Raw genomic sequence first — 26,052 nt, 5'->3', positions numbered from 1 at the left:
TGAAGTGTGTCCAGAACGCGATGGTAATAATCCCATTGCATAAACAGGCTGATCCAGCACCAGATGACCCCACTGTCAAGTGAATAGAAAATAGAGGTAGTCCTTCGAGTAACAATATGCTAGCATCAGACTCAGGAATCGACAACTGTCGTCTGACCAACTGTACAACTTTCTTCCTGCTGGGGCAAAATACATGAGTACTGGCTTGTGTTGATTCCAGTGGGTTTAATCCAAAACTTTCTCTGCTTGCTGGACACAATTGTGGCTTGACCTTGTCAATACCAATATCAGGATATTCCAAGTAGAACAACCAGGCAATTTCCCATCTGAAAAAGGGTTTTTGGTTGTCCTTGACAGTGTCGTTCGATGAAATTTTTGTCACTCCAACACCCAACAAGGACATGGATGCTTGTTGTCCAGGGTCCCATGGTGAATCAGTACTAGCAACATAGCTGCCAATGAGCAATTGGGTTTTGTTTCCATGCAAGCAACCATCAGGAAATTTCAGGGGGTGGACATGTGAGACTGCTGGCACTACTGGATTGGTCAGGAACATGTCATCCTTGGTCATGGGCACCTCCATGGTGTATGTGTCGTTGCTGTTGATGTCGTCCTCACGCACCGAGACGGAGGAGCAGGCTGTTGGTGACATCCAAGCTTGCACCATGAGCTCCGAATCGAGAAACGATGCTGCTGCTGGCAACAACCTTGTTGCTGTGATATGAGTAGTCGAGAACGCAAGAGATGGTGCGTCCAGATTGCTTCTTGAGCACTCAGTCGAACAGGTGGTGGGCGGTAACATGTCTCGCTCAAAAACTGTCAGTGGCTCATACAACAGAGCTGGCGAGTCCTCCTGAGACAAGATCAAGGCTGCACTCCCCGAAGCCCGGAACATGTCCACGGGGTCTTCTCCGCTGGTGATCGGGTCGACGCCCAGGACTTTAGAGGCTGGGAGCACGATGCAGACATCATAAGTACCCGAAGTTGGTGATGCAGGGAAGTTGATGTCGCCTGATGCGGACGCGGGGGTCGGCATGGAGATGTCCATGGCCATCACCGCCGTTGCCTCTGGCGCTGGAATTATGGTGGTGGAGATGGCGTCGTGAGTGAGGGAGTTCGCCGCTGTTGAGCATGCGCCCGAGACATCCAGTGTAGAGGTCGGAGTCGAGGTCGTGGTCGTTAGCTCGAGGCCGAAGCAGTAGTGCTCGGGGTCGACGCTGGCGGTGAGGTTGGACGGAGCTGTTGTTACGGCGGAAGCGGCCGTTGACACCGGCACGGTGACGGCGTGGCTTGGGCACTGTGTCGAACACCTTCTGGGCAACGTGGCCGCAAGGTCCATGCTGTTGGACGCGGCCACGCCCGGCTCTTTGCCGAGCTGTAGAGTGGCGCCGCAGTTGAAGGAGGCCTCGGAGGTGGTCGCAGCAGGCATGTCGGAAGCGGTGGCGACGACGTTGTGGATGCCCACCGCTCGAGCATGGCGTCTCTCTTTGATCTTCTCGCCGATGCGTTGCCTCGAGCCATCGGTGTAGGCACGCGTCTCCTTGACAGCCGTCTGTACCGCGCGATTGACGGCCGTCTCCACAGCCACCTCCACGGCCGCCTCGATGGAGCTCACCAGTCGTGCCTTCCAATCCATGGAATTGAGGCTGAGTGGTGAAATTGAAGAAGGATGGTGGGAATTGGCTCTGAATACCAATTGTTAGCAACACACTAGTACAGAGATCAATTGCTCAAGGACTTGAACTACAAACCATGGATTCACCAAGGTTTAGCTAGTACAGAAGAGGAGAGGAACACGAGAGGAAGAAGAGACAGAAGCAGAGGAGGCCGAAGCCGTCCTGATCCAAGCCGAGTCGTTCGTAGCCCGTTCGCTTGTATATGTAGTTGCTGCCTTCTGTTGCTTCCCATCAGCCCAGGCCCAACAGGCGCAACCAATGGCCCAGCCCGTGAAGAGTGTACGGTTGGTCGCTAACACCTTCTTTCATGCAATGGTAATGGCCGACTACTGCTTACAAATGTTCAGATGGCTCACTCCTAATTACTACTGCTCCACAACATTGATTCAGATGGGGCAACGATGAAGCACTTCACTATCATCGTGATTGATCTTCTCCACAGCATTGATCTGGATTTCTTTAGCGGCCGTCGTTGATGGTCACGATACCAAATTGGACGGATATGGCGATTGAGCAGACGAGCTCGCTTGCTCCCGCTACTTGGACCAATGGAACAGCCAGGTGGTAGTAAGTGCATTAAGTGCGGCCGTGGAAACCAGCAACCATACGCATGGCCAAACAGTAGCATACGGTGATGAGTCCGTATGACGGAGCCAATTAATGTGACGGCGCGGTGACGGCATAACGTGCATACGTTTCGTTGGTGAGATCGTGCATGGTTTCAGCTGATGGCAAAGGGATGGATGGAATCAGCCATTTGAGAATGATCAAACTCATCGGAAGTGGCACGGTGATTGAAGAGGAGGTGGGGCCTAGGAGACAAACTGACCTTTCTATGAGATCGTAGAATCAACACTGAAAATTCAGATTCAAACAATCCAAATGATATCAAGTAAAAAAATTGACAAGATAGCTACGCTTTATGACTACAATTCAAAAAAATGAGGAGATTCAATTCAATAATTTATAGACACAAAGAAAGACAAATTCGACTATGAATACTGTCGGCCTTGTGTGAGGTGTCTTTGGCATGGTTTTTCCCTTTCTGTTTCTGTGGGTCTAGGGCGAACAAGCAGCTGAATTTTTTTAGTAAGTACATGAAACGTGCTTATGTGTGTGACTGCAAAAAAAAGTTTCACAAAGTTTGAACAGATTTGATATAAAAATATTAGAAATTGACCCCAATGATCTCACCCAAAAGCCATAACTCACTCCGGCGCATTGACAGTGCAGAACATCTTTGTTTTGCGCTTTTTTTCTAACCGGGCATGACCCCTTTCCATTGCAAATGAACGGAAATACAAAGTTCCGAGAACGACAGGAGGAAAGGGAAAGAGGTGCAGCGAGTTCGAGCACTGCCAGGAAACCCACTGCGTTCGCTCGTCATCGTAACGAACGCCATGGGGCGAAAACCTGACAACACCATAGTTCAACACCAACCCCTAAAAGTCTATTACAACTAGGCACCAGCAAAGAGGCAAAAGCACGAGAGCCAGAACTTGACCCAACAAAAGCATCCGAAGCCGAGCTTGCACGATCATTCTCCCTCGATTGGCCTCCTCACCGCTTCGCACATTTTCATCAGCCGCACTATGCTCGACCTGACCATCTCCGCCCCGCTTCGCAGCTCCTTGAGCCCTTCTTCCTGTTGTAAACCTGCCCAGTACAGCAAAAAGGAAACCACAGAGAAAACAATCTCAAAAGGAGTTTTAATCTATTTTTTCTCAAAAGTTGCTCGGTTTCGAGCAAGCCAGATTGCCCAGCAAACAGCAGCGGGACCCATAGTATAATACTTTCCTCCAGCATGGAGGAAAGTGTGGCACCAAGAGAAGTATTGCCAGTAACTATTCAGGCACAAGTCAGTCCCCAAAGCCATCCCAATACATCTCCATATTACTCTAGCCACCGGGCAAGTGAAAAATAAATGTCTGGAAGACTCAACCTCATTGCAAAATGAGCATTTGGGGTTCCCAGGCCACCTCCTTTTTTTCATAACTTGCCTTGTAAGAACAGCATCCTGGGACATTTGCCACAAAAAGATTTTGATTTTGAGAGGGATTTTGGCCTTCCAAATCCATCTGTAGTGACAGCCACTAAGAGGATTTTCCAACCATTTGTACATGGATTTGGTAGAGAATCTACCATTCCATTGAGACCCCAATACACCCGATCCCCCCCAGAACCTAGTTGTATATTGTTAATATTGTTCCTCATTTCCTCCCATTGTTTCTGGAGGTCAGGAGTGAGCCTTCTCCTGAAGAAGGTGTTGGCTTCCACATTTTTAAACTCAGCAACAGTACAGTCTTGTTAGTGCAAATATCCAAAAGTAAAGGATATCTCTCCTGAAGAGGGCTTGACCCATTAATGGGGTCTTTCCACACCCTAGTGAGATTTCCAGATCCCACGTTAATTCTCCTACCAGCCATGTAAAAAGCCTTGACTTTAAGGAGGGCTTTCCAGCACGGCGAATCAGCGAATCTGGGTTCGACCGTTGCCACAGTTTTGTTTTTCAAGTATCGGGCATGCACGATATCTTGCCATAGCCCATTTTGGTTCTCTAGCTTCCACCACCACTTGACCATCAAACTAATGTTCTGTTTCCGAAGATCTTTAACTCCCAGGCCACCTTTCTCTCTCGATCTACAGATTCTGCCCCACCTGACTAGGTGATATCTTTTTTTCTTGTTACACCCTTGCCAAAAGAATTTTCTTCTGTGTTTGTCAAGTTTTTCAATGAAAGTCTTGCTCATTAACCACATAGACATATGATACAACGAAATTTGAGTGACAACCGAATCTAACAGGGTAAGTCTCCCCCCCCCCATGGATGCAGCATTGCCGATCCAAGCCTCAAATCTCTTGAGGTATTTAGCCACAATAAACTCCCAATCTGAGTCTCTGAGGGCAGTATAGCTTACAGGCATACCAAGGTATTTAAAAGGAAAGCTACCCACATCACAGTTAAACAACTCAGCGTAGTGTTTCACAGTGTTTTCATCCCCACCCACAGTGAAAATCTTGCTCTTTTGGTAATTGACTTTAAGCCCAGACATCAGTTCAAAAGTGTAAAGAAGTAACTTCAGGTTCACTGCTTTATCCACATCGTGTTCCAAACAAATTATAGTATCGTCCGCGTATTGGAGCACCGCAACTCCATTGGGGATGAGATCAGGTGCCAAACCCACCAACATTTTATTTTTTTGGGCATTAGTGATCATTTTTACAAGGCAATCGGCAGCCAAATTAAACAGGAATGGGGAGTGGGGGTCCCCTTGTCGAACCCCTTTGGCACTCTGGAAATAGGGGCCAACCTGGTTATTTAGTTTGATGCTTACCGTCCCATTAAGTAAGATTTCTTTAATCCAACCACACCAAGTGTCACTAAAACCTCGAAGCTTGTGGCATTCTAGAAGAAATTCCCAGTTTACTTTATCGTAGGCTTTTTCAAAATCAAGCTTTAGGACGACCCCCACCCTTTTTTCACATGAGTATAGTTCAAAATCTCATGCAGGGAGAGCACGCCATCCATAATGCTTCTCCCTTTAACAAAAGCATTTTGGGTCGAACTAATTAACTTGTTAGCGTAGCTCTCAACACGACGATCCAAGACTTTGGTAATCAATTTGTACGGGCATATCAGGAGACATATAGGCCTAAATTGCTGGATTTTATCAGCACCAGCAGTTTTAGGCAAAAGAGTGATCACTCCATAGTTGAGGCGTTGGACATCAAGCGTCCCTTTATGCAAGTGTTCAAATAGCCTCATGATATCGTCTTTAACTATATCCCAACACACCTGATAGAATTCAACAGGAATGTTATCCGGACCGGGGGCTCTATTATATGTGCCATAGAGAATAATGCTTCCTTAACTTCTGTCTCAGTGAATTCACGACATAAGTCTGCATTATCGTCAGCACTAAGTTTTTCCTCATCAGCTCATGTGTCAGGACCTAGGTGAAACAAGTTACCCAACTCAGGCCCAAATAAATTTTTGTAAAATTCTGTAGCATGGGCAATCAGCTTATCCGTGCCTTCAATATCTACCCCCCCCCCCCAGCCCTCAAGGAGTGAATTGTGTTTTTTCTCTTTCGCCCATTGGCGATTTTATGAAGTAATCGGTGTTCAGGTCCCCTTTCAGGAGCCAACGCTCATGGGACTGCTGAAGCCAAAAGATCTCTTCATTCACCAACAGGTCATGCAATTCAATACTGACATCCACCTTAATGCCGTATAGCTCAGGGGACAGGGGGGCCATTTTCTTCTAGTTCTTCTAGCATGGCCAGTTCCATCCTAAGTTCTTCCTTCCTTTTCTTATCGTGACCATATTTATCCGAACCCCAACCTTTGAAGTAGGTTTTGAATCTTTTCAATTTAATGTTCAGGATGTCAATAGGATCAGATGAGAAGACTCTCCTAGCCCAAATCTTAGCAACAGTGGGTAGGAATTTTTCATCTTTGATCCAGGCAAGATTGAAACGAAACTCAAGAGGTTTAGGAGCTTCATGCCCTTCCTCCCCACTGGACAGCAGTAGGGGATTGTGATCTGATAGTTCCCGGACCAATTTCCTAACAGAGACCAAAGGGAACAGACTTTCCCAGTCTTCAGACATCAAAATCCGGTCGAGTTTTTCTAGGGTGGGGTGGGCCTGGTTGTTTGTCCAGGTATACTTACCCCCACTAGTGTGAATCTCTCTAAGAGCCAAGGCATTGATAATTGAGTTAAAGAGATCAGTGGATCTGCTGTTACTCATTTTCTTATTTTTCTCATCGCAGCTGCGCAGGATATTGAAGTCACCGCCTACAATGTAGGGGACATTCATATTACTACACATGGCAGCAAGATCAACTAGGAACTCCTCTTTGTACTCCTCATGTGCAAACCCATAGACTATCAACAGGCCCCAGTCAATTCTCCTCCTCTTGTCACGCACTACCAATTGCAAAATATATTTGCCTTTATTACAGGAGACGATATCAAAGGTATCATGTCTCACACCACCCAGGATGCCCCCAGATTTTCCCATAGATGGAATCCATTCCCAATGGAACAGACCAAAGGGATCAATTCTCCTAATGCACCTAGGAGTAATTTTCTTCTTCATAGTTTCCTGCAGCCCGATAAAATCTAAAGAATGGTCACTGATCAAGTCCGAGAGGCAGGTGGCCATTCCTTTCTTGCCTGCCCCTCTACAATTCCAAATGAGACCTCTCATTTGGAACGTTTTTTGTGGAATTGGGATCGAGTAGCCCTGCCAGGAGGCTTTGCAGGGCTACAGACAAGCTCTTCATTAGAGTTGTGTTTTTTCTGGCTCCTAGTCATAGGTCTAGGTAGCTTAACAGCAGATTTCTTTTTAACCTTCCTTTTTTTCTTACCAGATGAAACCTGCTCATGCAAGATATCTTCCTGGTCAAGCCAGGTAAGAATAACAGGGACAGTTTTCCCCAACCCATTAGTAACTAGAATGTCATCCCCATTATCAGCATTATTATCCTTATTCTCATCCATCCTATTTTTCTCATCCAGATTTTCTCTCACCCTCTCTAGCTCTCTAAGTACATTAACGCAAGAGAAATCATTATCAGGTATATCCACTCCCATGCAAGCAACTCTATGAAGTAATTCAGTATTGGAAAGAGCATCAAAAGAATTATTGCAAGAAGTGTGATAATTACCTCCCAGGTCTCGTTTCTGAGCAAGGCGAATGGCTTTTGTTTCAATATTCTCCTGCATCCTCTGCACATTGCGCTTGCTGAATTTAATAATCGCTTCAGGAGCAAGAGGAGGGGTGAGGACAAGCTCATCACTACATTCAGAAGGTGGAAGTTGTACCACGTAGTCACTAGAGTCCTTCAGGCTTGAGTCAACGTCACCTTCCACTTCCACAATCTGAGCAGAATTAGAAACCACATCGGCATAAGATAAATATCGACGAGTTATAGATGGTGCATTTACCTTCACTCCCTGGTTACAGACACATTTTCCACCAGAGTGCGGTCCCCAACATGGTTTAGAGTCACCATCCAATTGGAGGCCTCCTGGTCTATCTCTTTCACCGCAAGCTCATGCTCTTTAGCCATAGTCTCAATTAGGAGAGAGGAATCAACATCACTGTCAGAGACATAGACGGTTCTTGCTCTTATGGTGACAGACGGCAGGTCTTGCCCCCATGAGCAGATGACTCTCTTTTCTCCTCATTCTTAGGGTTGGATTGTTCTCCCTCCAATCCCTGATCATCTCGTTTACGTTTAGGAGTCTGATCAGTTTTGGTGGGAGCATCTTTAGCTTCCACATGAACAGTCTCCTCATGTACAGGATTTATCACCAGGATTTCCTCAACTTCGTATGTGAATTTGTAAAAACGGCCCCCTAAGACCACTTCAGCTGTGGCAGGGAGCTGTTTCACTGATTTGCATCCAATTTTGGCCCTAACTGAAGATGGACGATTCACAGTGGACATATCAACCTCCAGGGTTATGCCCACAAGCCCGCCCACATAAGCCACAGTTTTATCACATCGCTTATTAGGGGGGATCTTCCCAATTCTCACCCAAGCAACTTCTAGGAGCCCTTCTTAATCAATGTCTTCGGACCAAGGAGAAAACTTGACCGAAACTCGACATTGTTTCAACTTTATATGCTCAACAAACAAAGCGCGATCGACTTCTCTGGGGTTAGGCATACGCATCACAAACATCTGTGGAGCGAAGAATTTAGCAGAGCAACGCCATCCCTGCCCCACATACACACTAAGCTCATGCTCTATACCTTTAGTCAGCGCAGCCCCCTCTGTGATAGTGACTACAATATTGTAAATCCTCTCTCTAGGCTGCCTATCGATACTGAAATCAGGAATGTAGAAGAAACCTTGCCCTTTGCTTTGAAAAGCACAAATAGCAGGAGAAAATTCCCAAGGCAAGAACTCAGTGCAAATAACAGATAGGTGTCCTTTCTTCTTGCACCGCTCGCATATCGCTTGCGGGCATCTAGCAGTGGGGTGCCCAGTCAAATTACAGATCTGACATGGGTGGAGGAGGGGAGTGTTGTTACCAGTATGCCCAGGAAGCCCACGCGCGCGAGGTGATGCAGGATTCTTCTCCACCGCGCGCGGCTCGCTCGTGTCCCCATCATCATCTCCCCACCTCCCCTGCCGAGGCGGAGCAGCATGCTTGTCGCCAGCAGCTTCATCCTACTTCCTGGATCCAGCATCACCAGATCCAGAAGCCTTCTGAGTCGAGGATCCTCCCGAATCCGTCTTGCGCTTCCAGACGTTGTGGTCGAAGCCGCGGCCGCGACCCTGGCCCCGATCAAAACGACCAACCCCCCGACCATGTCGCCCCGCACCGAAACCCTCCTCTCTCATGGTGTTCTTGTCCTCACAGATCGGAGCAAGGGTGGATGGAAGTGGAGGAGAACTAGCAACTTGAGCAAAGGAACGAGGATCACCCCGAATTTTGCCCTCCCACCAAGAGAAAGATCGAGGAACCCTAGATCGAGGGGGCGACGGCGCGCCCCAGAAGTGGGAGAGGCTCTCGTCGAGATCCAGAATTTGGGAGGAGGGGGTGGGGCTCCATTTTATACGTGCGGCGTTCAGGGAAACCCTAGGGTCAGGAGATCCATGGCGGTCCGATCCCACCTGCCCCACGTGTCGAGCATCGGGGTAATGGTGGCCCGGTCCACGCCCCAAAATCCCCGCCCTCCTGTCAGGCGAACGGGGCGGCCCCCACCGCGTGCGCCCGCTCCCTTTTGACTTATGGACGCCTCCGCCGACGAGCTCGCACCGGCAACCACCGCGACCGACGCCGGAAACCTGTCACGAACGCGAGCAAAATGGCAAGGAAACGCGATGATATCTCCGATGTCGAAGGACTCACCCTCCCGGAGAAACCGCGCATCCACCGTCTCCCCGCGATCGTCGAGGAGGACGATGCGCAGCGCCTCACGGCGAAGCCAGAGCACGCCGTCATCCAGCGAGATCCGCCGCGCCGTCACGAGATCCGGTGCGAACCAGACCCGCCACCGCGCATCGCCTGCGCCGCACAAGCCTCCTGCGGCACCCGCACCTCGCGAGTCCCCCGCACCACCGCGTGCGTCGCCCGCGCCGCCGCGAGAGTCGCGTGTGCCACCCGCGCCGCCGCGCGAGTCGCGTGTGTCGCCCGCCATCCCTTCCTTCCCGAGGTTTGATCTTTGTGCATGGTTGACATATACGAATTTTGTATAATAACGCCTAGCATTGATCAGAGTTTTGGTTTCCCTGTTGGGAAAGAAGAAGGTTTCTCGAACGGGATTCGAAGGCGTTGATCTTGGTAACACAGAATATAGGTCCAAGCTAGCAAGTCATTTAGAACATCCCAACTGTTGATACAGAACCAGGAAGCCGTCGCTGATGGATGGACATGGACGTCCGTTGCCCAGCGTCGTACAAACGTCGTCGCTTCCTCAGTAAATACGCATTAAATAAGGCACCATAGACGACCGCACATACTGCATGCGTCGCATATCCCAATGCAAAGCAACGCCGATCGATTCCGTGATCAGGCGAGCTCGTCCACTCCTATGAATATTGGATGACAATATTCTTTAACTTTATTGGGAGGGGTCGGACCCTTTATAACGTAAACAAGAATTGACAAGAGTCCAGTAAGTCCATTCAATCTCTAATACAATCACTAAACTTGTTGGACTCTATTCTAACAAATAAAAAAACCCATGCTTGATGGGGATGACCCAAATAACATACACCTGAATAGTTTTCCCACACGAATCTTCCACGAGAAGCACTCATCAAATGAAAGGGCTAGCGCTTGGCCAAAACAAGATAGAAGGACCTAGGCAGGAAGACCATCAAAGAACTTCATGTAGTCGTCAAATGTTTCACCATGCCTGATCTTAACGATGGACCCATCGTCCTCTACCTGTAGAGCAAAACACAACAAATTGGTTCCAATGAACATCCAGCATAAAAGAGGGGCAAGTACATCAAGGGCGAGTAATGGAATAAAAGTTCGTCTCCACAGTTTAGGGTTGAGAAAACTGCAAAGCGATGTGTTTTAAGCAACAATCACCAGAAATTGCACAGAGAAGAATAAGCAATAGTTTGTACCCAGTACTCGGCTGGTCTCATCTTCAGGTTGTAGGTCGAAGCCATGCTCATGCAGTAGGCTCCTGCGTCGTGGACAACCAAACCAGCTCCCTACAAGTGGGATGTCAGAAGGGTGCAGACATGGGTTAAAGTTGTCTGAAAGGAAACATAGATGGTACTGTTAAACCTTGTCAGGTGTTGGAAGCTCCCTGTCTTTGCCAAGGAAATCTGCAGATTCACAGACTGGCCCAACAATATCAAAGGTTGCTACTTCTGCACCTGGAGAGGGGGAAACTAGTTCTATATGCTGCAACACAAGAATTATGATCAGCGGGTAAATAATGATACACCTGGTCAAATAACTGCAGCTGTTGATTTTGTGTATATGGGTTCCAAAACAGAGAAGTAATACTAGACCAGAAGTAGTAATAGCAACTCTCATTATCCGTTGTAACTGTAAACAAACCTGATATGCTCCATATAGACTAGGCCTGATGAGCTCGGCCATGCTGCCATCAACTACAATGAAATTCTTTGTGCCGTTAGATTTTACACCAGTGACCTTGTTGACGAAGCAGCAAGTATTGGCGATCAGGGATCTTCCAGGTTCAATAATGAGAGTAAGATCCCGTGAGAGGACCAATTCCCGGACCTACCAAGATTGTGATACCAACTTTTCAGCCTTTACCATAAAATACATTGTGATACCATAAACAGAGGGTGAGCTCTACGTGAAAAAACTAGAAAGCATCTGTTCCTACAAAGATATAAATCATAAACATAATATAGATACTGAAGCTCACAGTGTTGATAAGATCCATAGGTGTAGGCAAGACTGCACCAGTGTGGTGGTAGTCTATCCCCAAACCACCTCCAATATTTAGGTACTCCAACTCAAAACCTTGTGCTCGAATTTCATCAACAAAGTTCACCATAAGATTTGCAGCGTCTCTGAATATATCGACCTAAACAGAAGGAAGTCGCAACTTGGTTCAGATACAAACAAGGTACTTGATTTCAACAGAAATACTACATGATAAAAACTTAACTGAAGTGACAGGACATGTATAACAAATTCACCTTTTTATAAAAAAGAACTACATGTATAGGATGAATAACAAGCACATATTGGAAGGTTCAAGGGAAAAAGAGTATGAATTCAGTATTCTGCACAAAAAGAGCCAGTTCAGCAAATGGGAGGAAGCTATTGTGTACAGTTGATACTGAATTCAGTGTAAACTAATGATATCCAAGTACAATTCATCAAATGGACTAGCCCCAGCTAGGGTTGCAGTCAGGTAAAATGCCCACACCCAAACTTTAATGACCTGATGGTGCCGATTGCACATACCCAGTTTACCCATTTCCTATTGGGTAGGCAGTGGCCAGTGGATAATCACAATATTCACCTTAGTAGCTAATATGGGGTGTGTCTGTCTTCCATCGAACACTTATATACAGAGTGGAATCAAGGTTAATAGTGCACTGGAAGTAGTGTGATATGAACCAGAACCACCCCTCTATTCTAGGGGTCACAACTAAACCATCTTCTACACAATGATTTGTTGATATGTAGCTCAGAATAGTACGTTAGCTGATACAGAACAGAATATTCCTTCGATAAAAAGACACATTTAATGTTACGTGATGCAGCATCACAGTTGTCCCATAGTGCAACAAAAATTAAAATCAACTCTGTGTGCTGAAGAGTGCCGGTAGGCCTCGCACAAGATGTTGTCGCCGCACATAAATGCAATTTAAAACTAAGCTTAGTACACCAAAAGTTTAAGCAACTAAAGAAATAAGTTATTATCAAATGGTGCAAGACATTACCTTTGTAATGGTAGATCCAAGATGGCAATGAACACCCACCAGTTTGATATCATTTGAATATGATTTAATAGAGTCTAAGAACCACTGCAATTTTTCATTGCGAATCCCAAATTTGGATGTTTTGTTTCCAGTGGCAACATAGGGATGAACCTGATGACAAGAACATAAATACAACAATCAGAATACCGCTCCACAACAGAAAATGCCTTATATGATGTGCAGAACTCAATGGATCATACAATTTTTCACATGATTAATTAAAGTACAAAGAAATATGCTTTGATCAATGTTTATTACAGAAAGCTATAATGCCTCTTCTAAATTATAACAAACGCACGTACGACACACAAACAAAAAATATTAAAAAAAAAGGTAGCCCAAGTAAATAGAAGGGAAAAGCATACTTAAAAAAGGCACGCCTAAGTGAGCGCTTAAGTGCGCCTAGGCTCTAGGAGATAGCAAAAACGCATAGCGCATAACTGCGCTTAATCTGCGCATAAGCATGCGCTTTGGTCAGAAAAGCGCAAGGCGGTGGCAAAACGCACAACTAACGCCTAGCGCTTTTTGAACTATGGGGAAAAGAAAAATGGAGTCCATAATCAACAAGTAATTTGATTTGCCACATAATCATATTTGCCATGTGTGTGCTTTGAGGAGGGATAATTGTACCTGTGGGTCCACATCTGGATTAATTCTGAGCAAAACAGGCACTTGCCTTCCTGCAACTCTTGCAGCAGCGACAATATTCTCCAAATCAAATTCACTGTCTATATTTACAAATACTCCACTCTCTGCGGCTAAAATAAGATCTTCCAGTGTCTTTCCATTTCCATTAAATATGCACCTGATCTTCAAAATATACAAACTCAACATAGTTAGTTACCTTCTCTGTAGGAAAATTTCTCATTGACTAATACACAATTGACTGTTCCAGATAAAGGCTTCAAAAAGACAGACCAACATACAACTTGTAAAGAAGGTTCTATTGTAGGATTCCATCATGGATTGTCGTGATGAAAGTTATGTAAAATACAAATACAAATATCAGACTGTAAACCCTAAACTCATCCTTGTAAAGTGACTTCTACTAAAAGCTCTTTAGGCCAATGGAATTTTACATAACCAGGGTATGTTTGACAGCCTAATTTTGCCTTATACTGTTGCCGAGTTATGGGCAACCAAATGGAATTGGCGACAACTTGGTCACCCCTGCTTTTGCCAGAGGTTTCCTATATAACTACCACAGTATAAGGAAAATTAGGCTGTTGTGTACAAAGAAAAAATAGACAGGCTCCTGCGATAAGATTAATTACACAATTAGTCATTTTCATCCTTCATTCTTTAAGACCTGAGCTGGAAAAAGAATGTTTCGATAGGAGACTGGTGGTTATGAGTGTAAAAACTAGATGATCCATCTTTCTGTAATTCATCTAGAAATAAACGGCCTAATTCAAATTGTAAACTGAGGAGCTGTAAATCGATCCACCAAACAAATTCTTGCACTTGTACATTCAAAAGAAGCATCCAACAGGGGGGGGGGGGGGGGGGGGGGGAATCTAACTTCCATGCTTTAAGTTGTTTCTTTCAAGTTTGTTGTCTTCAAAACATACATAGAAGGCATAGAAAACTAAACAAGTTATGGTACAAATGCAGATCTTCCATCTATGTTTTTTAAGACTTTAATCTGACATACAGGATATTGGCACTTGCAGCACTATGCAAGTATGGGCGACAGTCCAAACAGCCCTTAATCACCACTAAACTAGTTATACTCACTATATAAGAACTAAAATATAATTTCCCGGACACACAAATATCCCATTGCATATAATGCACAATTGCATCACAAAATATGAACAAAAAACCACAGATTATAAGCCTAGGCGAGGCCCATTAGCTGAACAAAATTATGGCAAACATGACTTAGGCTCGATGAAATCTGCACCTTTCACAGCCTGCACTTGTACACTTACTGGTACACGCAGAGAGAAGAAAACGAAACAGTAATGTCCACGGTCAACATTAAAAAGGGACAGTTTCCTCACTCATCGGTAAAAAATGCAGCACAATGTGTCCTACTTGATCCAAAATTAATAGCAAATGCACAAAGAAGAAAGCCGCAACCTGGTGGGGTCAAATCCCGCCCGTAGCGCGAGGCGGAGCTCGTTGCCGCTGACGAGGACGGCGCCGCACCCGAGCCCACGCAGGAGCTGCAGCACGCTGAGGTTGTTGTTGGCCTTCACCGCGTACCCCACGATTGAGCGGAGCCCCTGGAGCGCCTTGTCGTAGGCGGTGAAGTTCCGGACGACCTGCGGCTTGCTGTAGAGATAGAACGGGGTCCTGTCGGCCGCTGCCATCGTGTCCTCCACCCGCACCCCCTCGCAGTAGAGGTGGCCGTCGGCGCCGCGCTGGAAGCAGTGCTTGGGCGCCTCCCCCATGGCCACGCGTGTGGACGGGGAGGCGGTGGAGAGGGAGGCGCGGAGGGGGGCCGCGGGCCCGTGACGGCGGCGGAGGGAGACGGATGCGGCGCGGCTGCGGCTTGGTTGGCTGCCGGGGTTGGGGGTCAGCGAGGGGACGAGGGAGCGGGAGAGGAGGTTGGCCGCCGCCATTGCTAGGGTTTGTGTGGGGATGGGGGAGAGTGGGTTTAAGCCGTTTGGGAATGGCCGACGCGTCGGCTGGATGAAAATAGGTGAGCAGTCCGCCGTCACAGTGTCACTGGCCGTCGGATTCACTCAAAGGGCAAACTACGGACATATTCGTGCCAAATTTGACAATTTTGATATGTGAATGAAATCATTTCACAAAATGAATTGCTTTTAAAAAAAATCACTCAGCTGACTTTTTGAATGGCGTCCGACACGAAGGCGTCACACTACATTGTGTAACGCCTGACTGACAGGCGCTACACGCCTGGCCAGCGTTGCATCCCGGACTGCCTAAAAATTACTAAGTCGATGTGCAGAGCCTAAGAGTGCAACCACTAGTGCAACGCCTAGAAACTAGGCGCTACACTGTATAGTGTGACGCCTAACTCTCAGGCGCTGCACACTGACTTAGTAATTTTTGGATCACACGGGTGCGACGCTGGCTAGGCGTGCAGCGTCTGTCAGAGTGTGGCGCCTTCGTGTCGGGCGCCATTCAAAAAGGTCATCTGAGTGAAAAAAATTTAAGGACAGTTTATTTTATAAAGTAATTTTATCCACAGATCAAAATTGTCAAATTTGCCCATATTTGTCGAAGTTTTGGACCTAAATTTTAGCTAGACCGTGCGTCTAAGAGCAACCTAAATTTTAGCTACGCCCTCCGTCTAAAAGTAAGTGGCAAGTACAATAGTGAACTTATAATCCGTCTATATATCATTTTTTGCTACGTAAATGAAAGAGACATTAAAAATGATTAAAGTGGATTTTTAATGTAAGAGTCTAGCTATATACGTGCTCCTAGAAAAAAATACAATAAAAGAGAAAAAAAGAAGATGAACAAAGGTACTAGTCTAATAGTTAGTCTTATAGTCAACCTCTATAGCTGGACAAATCCGGCCCCTCAAACACCCGCGGACGCGTCCGCAGGCGCTGATCGGACACGCTTTTAAATTAGCCACTTTGTCATATTTCATCCTCTAGATCCATACAAAACATGCAAAAAAATCTTACGTACTACCCTAGCTACTCTTCATCGTCGGTGTCGGGCGCCAGCTGGACGGGCGGGTATGAGGGCTCTGGCTCATCCTCCTCTTGCTCGACCTCGTCCATGTAGGCGAACATCTCCGCCTCCTCTGCGGCCTCTTGCGCCTCCATCTCCTGCTAGCGACGGCGTCTTGCCTCCGCAGCCGACTCCGACCGGAGGGAATCGACGATGGCATGTGGCTCCACCTGAAGATCCCCGTCGCCAGCGTCCCTCACATCCTCCTCCTCCGACTCATCCCCCTCCTCCTCAAAGTCCTCCTCCTCATCATCATCCTCCTCCTCCAACTCCTCCTCCGGATCCACTACATCTGAAGGTAGCCCCGTGATAACCCACAAGTATAGGGGATCGCAACAGTTTTCGAGGGTAGAGTATTGAACCCAAATTTATTGATTCGACACAAGGGGAGCCAAAGAATATTCTCGAGTATTAGCACCTGAGTTGTCAATTCAACCAGACCTAAAAGACTTAATATATGCATCAAAGGATTTAGTAGCAAAGTAGTATGGAAGTAACGGTAACGGTGGCAAAAGTAACAGTGGCAGTTTTGTAGCAATTATAACAGTGACAACGGAAAAGTAACGAAGTAGAGATCAATATGTGAAGAGCTCATAGCAATGGATCAATGATGAATAATTATGTTGGATAGCATTCATCATGCAACGGTTATAACATAGGGTGACACAACACTAGCTCCAATTCATCAATATAATGTAGGCATGTATTCCGAATATAGTCATACGTGCTTATGGAAAAGAACTTGCATGACATCTTTTGTCCTACCCTCCCATGGCAGCGGGGTCCTATTGGAAACTAAGGGATATTAAGGCCTCCTTTTAATAGAGTACCGGACCAAAGCATTATCACTTAGTGAATACATGAACTCCTCAAACTACGGTCATCACCGGGTGTGGTCCCGACTATTGACACTCCGGGGTTGCCGGATCATAACACGTAGTAGGTGACTATAACTTGCAATATCGGATCAAGAACACAAATATATTCATGAAAACATAATAGGTTCATATCTGAATTCATGGCTCTCGGGCCCTAGTGACAAGCATTAAGCATAGCAAAGTCATAGCAACATCAATCTTAAAACATAGTGGATACTAGGGATCAAACCCTGACAAAACTAACTCGATTACATGCTAAATCTCATTCAACCCATCACGGTCCAGCAAGCCTACGATGGGATTACTCAGTACTCACGCACGGCGGTGAGCATCATAAAATTGGTGATGGAGGATGGTTGATGATGACGATGGCGACATATTCCCCTCTCTGGAGCCCCAAACGGACTCCAGATCTGCCCTCCCGAGGAAGAACAGGGCTTGGCGGTGGCTCCATATCGTAAAACACGATGAATCATTCTCTCTGATTTTTTCTCCCCGAAAGTGAATATATGGAGTTGGAGTTGAGGTCGGTGGAGGTCCAGGGGGCCCACAAGGTCGGAGGGCGCGCCCCCACCCTTGTGACCAAGGTGTGGGCCCCCTTCACTTGATTCTTTCGCCAATATTTTCTATTAATTACAAGAGTTATCTCCGTGAAGTTTCAGGTCATTCCAAGAACTTTTTATTCTGCACAAAAATAACACCATGGCAATTCTGCTGAAAACAGCGTCAGTCCGGGTTAGTTCCATTCAAATCATGCAAATTAGAGTCCAAAACAAGGGCAAAAGAGTTTGGAAAAGTAGATACGATGGAGACGTATCAACTCTCCCAAGCTTAACCCATTGCTTGTCCTCAAGCAATTCAGTTGACAAACTGAAAGTGATAAAGAAAACACTTTTTAAAAACTCTGTTTGATCTTGTTGTTGCAAATATGTAAAGCCGACATTCAAGTTTTCAGCAAAGATTATGAACTAACCATATCCATAATAACATTTAGGTCTCACATTTACTCATATCAATGACATAATCAACTAGCACTACTACAGGATGCTGCTAACGCGACACTACGATCAGAGACCCTTCGAGAAACTGTGTGCGGTGCAATGATCGCAAACGGTGCTGTAGGAAAACCGTCAGAAATGTATAAAATGTTTGCGATGACAGATGCATCAAACACGGTTCAGGTTTTAGTTGTGTGTGCGATGAAGGGCATACAGTTCAGTTCAATTAACTGTTTGCGATGAGGAGGAACAAAAGAAACAGGCAGCCAGATGAAGGTGTGTGCGGTGTACAGCATATGGTTCACTCGGATGAACTGTTTGTGATTAGACAACACAAAAGAAACGGACAGCCCGATCAAGGTGTGTGCGATGTACAGCATACGGTTCACTCAGATGAACTGTTTGTGATTAGGCAAGAGAACAGAAATGGTTCAATATAATAAGATGCGTGTGATACGCGGCAAACAGGTCTGTAATCAGAAATGTGTGCGAAGACCGATAATAACGCAGATAATTGCTTCTAATAAGACGTATGTGATATGCTCTGTCTACACAACATCTATTGGCCATTGTGGGACGGGCGGTCATCCGGATACGCCATAAGGATGCAAAGAGGCATTCCTATCAGCAAGGACTAGCTGTTCCACCAGTAGCTCATTTAGGAAAATTATCAAGTTAAGTGTGCTTAGGCTGGAGCAGCCATCGGATGGGTGACTGGATGGGAAGTTGTGTCGATGTTAAATTAGGTGATGGGATGGGTCATTTCGGTCAAATGACCGAAATGCCCCATTCCCTCAGCTAATTTAACCTCGAGGTCCTTATTTTTTATTTTTTTATTTTTTAACACATGTTAATGAAGGTCTACCGCATTACTTTTTAACAATGTGCGATAGGTGGCATACAGTTGATCCATCCGAGTTATTTGTGATGGAATAGGCCGTGTGTTGTGGGCAAACGCTTGCTAGTATTCAACCGTTTGGGATTGATGAATTCATCACCGACGGGTTCCTTAGTGTGGTCCCTGTTCATCTGATCATCATCTACTTCTTGTGCTAGCTCGGCGCTAAGTTTTCATTAATTGATGGTGTTTTATGAACACGCCACCGTTTCCCGCCATTTCCTCACCTGTTTCCCGCCACCCTGCTATATTGCGCATAGGGGACGCGCGACGCACGGAGGCGACAAGCGCAGCCTGTAGCACATCCACCTTTTCCAAGCATGCCAACCCACCAAAGCGCCGCCTCTGCCATCAACCTCGTCGACGAGGAAAACGAGCAGGCGCCACGCTCCGTCGAGGCCGAGGCGCTCCCCGGCAACGCGATGGACGACGCGGTGATGCACGTCATCGCCAGGGTTGAGCAGACCTTTGGCGCATGGCGCTTGAGCGCCGCGGATCAAGATAGGCATGTCAGCGCCAACAGGCTGCAGCTCACCGCACAACATGATCGATGACGCGCCGCAGAGCAAACTAGGCGCGTCCGCGCCGATAGGCTGCAGCTCGCCGCACGCACTACAGGAAATATGTCAATTTGTGACCCTCACTATTGGCCGCTGAAAGGTCATTGTTTTTCATTTGCGACCTTTTTTTGACCAAAAACAGAAGGTCAAAAGCTGGCAGTCGTAAACTGAAATTAACGACCTTCTCTGTGAGAAGGTCGTAGACGTTTACGACCAAAACAGAAGGTCGTTGAACCCATGACCTTTTGTTTTAGTGACTGGCTATCTGCCCAGGCCAGTCGGATCCGACGTGGCAATCTGATGTGGCAAAATTGCGACCTATTGAAAAGATCACTGACAAGATTCAGCCCAGTCCAATTAGGTGCTTTACATGGGCCGAGCCCAATAATTTGGCCTTATTATTATTTTTTTTCTATCAATTTTTGATCGGCTATATGGGCCAAGCCCAACAATTCGGCCTTTTTATTTCTAGGCCTCATCCATTTCATAGTCCATTTAATTAAGCCTTTTTATACCTTTTTTCATAAATGCGCAATATTCCCGTCCACTATTGTTTGGGCCATAGCCTTTTTAGAGCCCAAATATTATTTGATCCAATAGAACATTCAGCCTTTTCATTCACAGATTTCTTTTACACATTTCAACAACAAACAATCAATAATTCTCTCAATTAAATGATCAAATCCAGAAATCACTCAATGAAACTCACAACAGCACATACACGTCTGCATGATCCATCAAGTTTGCATACAATCAAAAAGAAATACACATGCACCAAAACATGGTGGCAACATCAACTAAAACTATTGTGCACATCTCCAGGCTTCTTCTGATCATGGTCACAACAACAGCCACCCCAACAACATTAGATCCTGATCTGCATAAATTATAAGTGAGATACAGTGGAAGTTAAATGATTGCCAATAAAAAATATGCATTCAAGAGAATAAAAATTACACATAAATGCCCAAATACCTTAGTTCAGTAAACACTAAGCATGGCATAGCAAAACTTCCAAAACTTGACTACAACACATCAACCTGATGATGTTCTACTAAGACATTCAACACACCAACAATACTAGCGTACAAGTACCAGCACATGTACTAGCTAGTAGTGCAGGTCATGCAATGAACATCTACTGGCTACTAGCACAATTGCACAAGCAATAGAAGCAGCAGCAGCTACTAGCACTGCTAGCAGTAACTACTAAGTACTAACTACTAGCAGCCAACAGCTAGCAGCAGCGAAACTAACACTGCAATAGCAAAACAACAATAGTACAGGCTACAGCTAGAGCATCAACAACAGCAGTACATCTACATCTAGACTCTAGGGAGCATCAACAGCAGCAGTACATCAAATGACACCTTGTTGTGATGTAACAGCATGGTACAACTGACTTGCTTCCAGAACAAAGTGTGGATTATATAGAAGAGTGGAGATCTGTGTCCCTTGGAAGCACATCAAATGTTAAAAATCTAGCCTAGTTAAATAATAATTGTATTATTCTCACCAGAATTCGTACTTACACGGAGAGACACTAACACGCAGGAATATGTATGGATTGTCAAAACTTGCATTATCCTACTATCACTAGTACAACAAGCTGCAGGTTGGCATATCCATGAACCATGTACCTCACGACAGATACAATATATCATCCAATGCTCCACTATGACAAAAATTAAACAATTACACCTCACAAAGGCAAAGCAAAGAATCATGGAGCGAGTAGGAGGGGTAGAAGGGGACCTGAGGAGCTCATCGGAAGTGGTTGTAGCCTAGGCTGAGCTTCACCATCACAGCGACAGCAAAGGGAGGCAGCCGAGCCTACCAATGCGTAGCCATCATAGGAGCAGTAGCAGTGTAGCACCACCACTGCCAGACCGAAACTACTGGAGCGAATCACCATCACATGGGTCACCTCCACCGAAGGATCTAGCAAGGGGTAAAGTCTGCACGTTTCAGTACAAGCTAGTGACGTCAAAAACCAAACAGTAGCAAGAAGAGAAACTCTAGTACATGATGATTAGTTGAAGAAACAGGAACTACATTCAGTAGTGATGTTTCCATCATCCTACTATCACCAGTAGAGCAAACTACGGGTTACCATAGTTCTGGAACCATGTACTTCACGACAGATGTATGTAGTAACACAAGACGCATGACACCTAAAGAAAAATTATTCATTCAAGTGACTAGAAATTATACATAGAAGTACTGATGGCCTAAAAATCAATCTACAGATGATAGATAATAAGAAACAAACGACAACAGCATATTTTCTTCATTATATAAAGAGAAACTAACGGGCTGTTATGTGCACGCAGATGCACCAAAAGAAACTAAAGACCATTTATCTTAAGGATTCCACATAGCTGCCGAACATGCTTATCATCCAAGGAAAGAAGCATAGCTTTTTCAGGGGAAATCAATCTACAACCCGACGGATATTAGGACTATCTCGATACAGAATATGAGCATGAGCGATACATCAGGCAGTATACGCGTCTGGAGAGAAAGAATTACGACCCACAAGGCAGCAGCGATAGCTTCTACCTTCGCATATATTTCAATACCTACTGCTATTGTCATGTATGTTAAATATGCAAGAGGTAAAAATGACAGTTATGTACATCCATTGCAAACAGACTTGTGAAGAAGAAGATAAACCGCTAATGCACTTCAATCATTAATCCAACATTGCACATAAACCTAGAAAGAAAGTAATAAACCAACCGCCCTAATACAGAACATCATTAGGCCCAAACATTTGGCATATTCAAACATGATGCTCTTCTACGACTACATCAGGTAGTTAATACCTCCATGATGCTACAGGTAGAAAATATCTACTCTATCATATGAGTTTGACTGCGGAGTATACAGGGGAAGACGGTAGCTCCGTCTATCCAATTATCCATACAATGTAAAAGGTCATGAACATACTAGGCACAATATTATCACCATTTATAGTACAATAAACTCAGATCTTACAGAACAAATTGACATTATCAGACAATGCAGGAAACTGTGTGTTTTCTCCCAGCCATATCATACACCAAAAGCACAGTGCACAGCAAATGTGAAACCAGACTTGTTACCAGTGAGTATGAGGAGGTCATCGGTACCTGTCACAACTGTGCGAGTAGGTCATCATTTGGTACCTGGCACAACTCTGCAAGGAGGTCGGCATCATTGATTCCTGAAATTTTAAGTATTGTTCGGTGAACTTAACTCAAACAATAATATGTCTAAGAACAACCAGAGTACAAATGAAGCTTATGAACAGATACAGAATCTAAACACTGAGTTTAAATATTTAAGTTCAGAACATAAATGTAATCTGATGATGTCCATCACATTCCTATGCTTCCATGATGAATTATACACTTAATAGCTACCAACAAGCATAGGCAATTATGTATGACAAACTAAAGCAATTTCTGCTCAACACGTGTAGTGGGTTTAACTTTTACAATAAAGTAAATTACAAGATATATCATAAGAATTAATATCCCAAGGAGCAGATCATTGTACATTTTTTCGTCCAACAAAACATGTATGCAAGAGCATGACTAGTGACGTGTACTAGCAAGTGAGCTATATACTAGCAAACTGGCATGATTATGTCCTAATATTTTATAAAATTTGATTACACAAGAAGCTTGCTAGTGTGGTGGCAACATATACATATAAAATTTGATTACACAAGAAGCTTGCTGGAGTGGTGGCAACATATACACTATTTAAGAAGGGATAGTTTCACAGCCCAATATTGATGTTGCTACGATGCCAGATATGGAAAAAATACTGAGCTGAAAGTGGCAACATATACATATACCTTCAGTACAACCTCTTCAAACCACTACTAAACATTCACTTTGGTCTTTGCGCTGCATTCCAGATAGACATCCATACTCCTTGGCAAAGTCAATGCCTTCCTTCTTGGTGACAGCCCTCTCGCTCCCCTACAGTCCAATGGCCATCTTCTCCATGGACATCTACAAGGGCAAAGCACATCATTGATGCAAGTGTCACCAAGATAGTTTCAGTCAAAGTTAAAGCAAATGTACACATGCAAACTGAACCAAACCGAGGTGCATATTCATATGTGTGTGTGTGTAGAGATGCAAGTGCCATCTGAATTTTTGGGAACCAAAGTGTGGTTGTTGTTGTTGCTACTTTAGGCAACTGAAATAATTAATCTAATCAACCTAATACGCTTCTCTCAAAAAGAAAAAAAACAACTTAAAATGTTGAGTGCAGCAGCAACATCTACTCGTTACTGTAGTTCCAGTACAGGATGGCCATAGGATATGAATGAGTTATAAAGAAAACTAGAGTTGAACTACCCAGCCTCATATATAGGAGCAAATTTGATTACACAAGAAGCTTGCTGGAATGGTGGCGGACGAAACAAAAATCACCTTGCCACCATTTTGTGGTTTCACAACTAACCACAGACCAAGAAATGGATGAATTAATTTGGCCTAAGCAGGACCAACCCAAAACAAAACATGGGACATAAGCAATTATGTTCTCTTTCTTTCTTTTACACCAGTGTCAGTACTATACTCTACTGTACTGCAAATGCCATGTGCTAGTGCAGTTTAGTTGAGTTGTAAGACTAGAAGATGTTACTGTAACCTTTGCAACTGAAGTAGACACAGAATAACTGGGTGGATTAGCATGAATCAACAAGCTAAAGGGCACGTCAATTCTTTACAGTGGTTCTTGCGGCTGTTCCCCATGGAGGAGAGGTCTAATGTCAGAATCCACAGCTCAAGACGATCTTGTGTGGATCAAGCCAAAGTGTTAAGACTACCTTTTACATCAGTGTCAGGTGCTATATTCAAATTGTGCTGCAGTTTCGTTGAGTTCGCAAGTAGGACTACAGTGGATTCCCTGCAGTATGGAACAACCAAGACAATGAGAGATTCAGGGCCTGCAGAGAAACAGAGTTCAGGCAGTAGCAAATAAACATAGATGGATTACCCACCCTGTAGCTACAGACACCCAGCAGCAGCAGCAATAGGTAGTAGAAGAAGAGGTCAGAGACTCCCACGGCAATGACAACTCCTTCCGAGCGGAGCAAGAATTCACCTGATTGCATGCACAACAGCTGGTGTCAGAGATGAGGAAGGAGATAAATAAAATACTAGCAAGAATAGATGCAATCTATTTTGATTGCAGGGCAGCTCGTGTCAGAGATGAACAACTACCACGTAACACATATGGTTTCAGTTTGGCACATGCATACACCGCTCTGTATACATCGACTTGAGAGCGTGCCATTTTCTTTACACTTGAGAGGCTTGCCAGTCTGAAATTGGATGAATTGGCCGCAAGCTCAGCGAGAGGCAAGATCCATGTAGATTGAAGAGGGGGGAATAGAAGCAGGCAATGGGAAGGGTCGGACCTTTTGATTGAACTTGGTGACGGGGACGTTGTGAGCGCAATCGGGCCGCAGGCAGAGCCGCTTCGCCGGACGCTGCGTTGGCTGGGAACCCAGCTTCCCCTTGGCCGGACCGGTTCCCAACACAGCGGTCACAGGCGGCGAATATCGTCCCAAGGCTGCCACAGCAACGGAGGAGGAGGGAGCTCGGGGCGAGTATCAGATGCGCCGCAGCCGCACCAATAAGCCGTTGCAGCTAGGGTTCGTCGTCGCCCTAGATCTGTCGGCCGGCGTCGTCCCAGGGCGTGCACGATGAATGGAGGAGAAGCAGAGGATTGGCCATCGCCGCTCGCGCACGTGGCTCGCGACGGCGGTGGGAGTAGGTGGGGTGGTGGCGGAGGTGATGGGGATTTGATTCGGGAGCGGAGGGGAGATTTGGTAGCGGATACACAGTCCACGCGCGCGCCACGGTCTGGCCAGCTCGACGGAGCGGCGCGCATCGAAGCACGCACGCGCGCGCCGGCGAGAAAACCGGCCGTGACGCCATGGCCGAGAAGCAGACTGGTGGATCTGGGGGATGAAAGCGAGGGGAGAGGGTGCGTGGCGGAGACGAGGTCGGCGGTGGTGGGTGGGGGTGGCGACGGTGGGAATCGCGTGAGGGGGAGGAAGGCGGGGGCGGCGGGGTGGGATGGGAGAGGATCTGGAGAATGAGAGAGGATGAGTGTGGGTGGGTGGGTTAGGGTTTGGGTTTCTCGGGAGAAGGTCCACCGTTGATGTGTGCGTGATGGACGGCTCAGATCGTGTCTGACTGGGTGATCCGCGTGAACGTGGTTTCTGGCTTCTCATTGGCCGGTTGTCTCGCGCTGGAATCTTCAAAATTTGGACCCAAATCATCGACTTTTAATTAAAAAACTATAAATCTCTGTTGTAAAAAGGGAGCACATCATTTTTTCAAAAATATTAATCCACAATTTATTTAAAATTGACTAAAAAAATAATGTCAAGATGTTTCCATCCACCTCT

General features: G+C 45.7%; 2 protein-coding genes and 1 long non-coding RNA gene across 10 annotated transcripts; all 3 read right to left on the bottom strand.

The window, feature by feature from the left end:
* Positions 1 to 2,897: 2,897 nt before the first annotated feature.
* LOC120967409 (uncharacterized) lies at positions 2,898 to 9,932 on the bottom strand. 3 transcript variants are annotated; one of them, XM_073501131.1, is made up of 4 exons: positions 9,552 to 9,932; positions 7,510 to 7,566; positions 7,353 to 7,413; positions 2,898 to 3,332 (listed from the first exon to the last, which is right to left on the bottom strand). In XM_073501131.1, the coding sequence occupies exons 1-4, from the start codon at positions 9,642 to 9,644 to the stop codon at positions 3,214 to 3,216; spliced, it is 330 nt and encodes a 109-aa protein (XP_073357232.1). In that variant the 5' UTR covers positions 9,645 to 9,932; the 3' UTR covers positions 2,898 to 3,213. The 3 variants fall into 3 exon arrangements, with proteins under 3 accessions (XP_073357232.1, XP_073357231.1, XP_045085681.1); XM_073501130.1 differs by having other exon boundaries at positions 7,353 to 7,566; XM_045229746.2 differs by lacking the exons at positions 7,353 to 7,413; positions 7,510 to 7,566 and having other exon boundaries at positions 9,552 to 9,925.
* A 308-nt stretch (positions 9,933 to 10,240) lies between these two features.
* On the bottom strand, positions 10,241 to 15,293 carry LOC109769879 (probable diaminopimelate decarboxylase, chloroplastic). Its single transcript, XM_020328581.4, has 8 exons — positions 14,717 to 15,293; positions 13,262 to 13,436; positions 12,593 to 12,742; positions 11,563 to 11,724; positions 11,226 to 11,411; positions 10,947 to 11,066; positions 10,781 to 10,870; positions 10,241 to 10,592 (listed from the first exon to the last, which is right to left on the bottom strand). The coding sequence occupies exons 1-8, from the start codon at positions 15,199 to 15,201 to the stop codon at positions 10,506 to 10,508; spliced, it is 1,455 nt and encodes a 484-aa protein (XP_020184170.1). The 5' UTR covers positions 15,202 to 15,293; the 3' UTR covers positions 10,241 to 10,505.
* Positions 15,294 to 20,212: 4,919 nt separating this feature from the next.
* Positions 20,213 to 25,719, bottom strand: LOC109769881 (uncharacterized). 6 transcript variants are annotated; one of them, XR_012187292.1, is made up of 8 exons: positions 25,054 to 25,719; positions 24,857 to 24,957; positions 24,634 to 24,737; positions 24,460 to 24,539; positions 23,476 to 23,635; positions 22,763 to 22,836; positions 21,384 to 21,569; positions 20,213 to 20,505 (listed from the first exon to the last, which is right to left on the bottom strand). It is a non-coding gene; the product is annotated as an uncharacterized lncRNA (long non-coding RNA). The 6 variants fall into 6 exon arrangements; XR_012187293.1 differs by having other exon boundaries at positions 21,384 to 21,586; positions 24,282 to 24,539; positions 25,054 to 25,697; XR_002234463.4 differs by having other exon boundaries at positions 21,384 to 21,586; positions 25,054 to 25,697.
* Positions 25,720 to 26,052: the final 333 nt, after the last annotated feature.

This window comes from Aegilops tauschii, chromosome 6 (assembly GCF_002575655.3).
Source record: "Aegilops tauschii subsp. strangulata cultivar AL8/78 chromosome 6, Aet v6.0, whole genome shotgun sequence".
Taxonomy (NCBI): domain Eukaryota; kingdom Viridiplantae; phylum Streptophyta; class Magnoliopsida; order Poales; family Poaceae; genus Aegilops; species Aegilops tauschii.
This window is presented reverse-complemented; position numbering and strand designations above follow the sequence as displayed.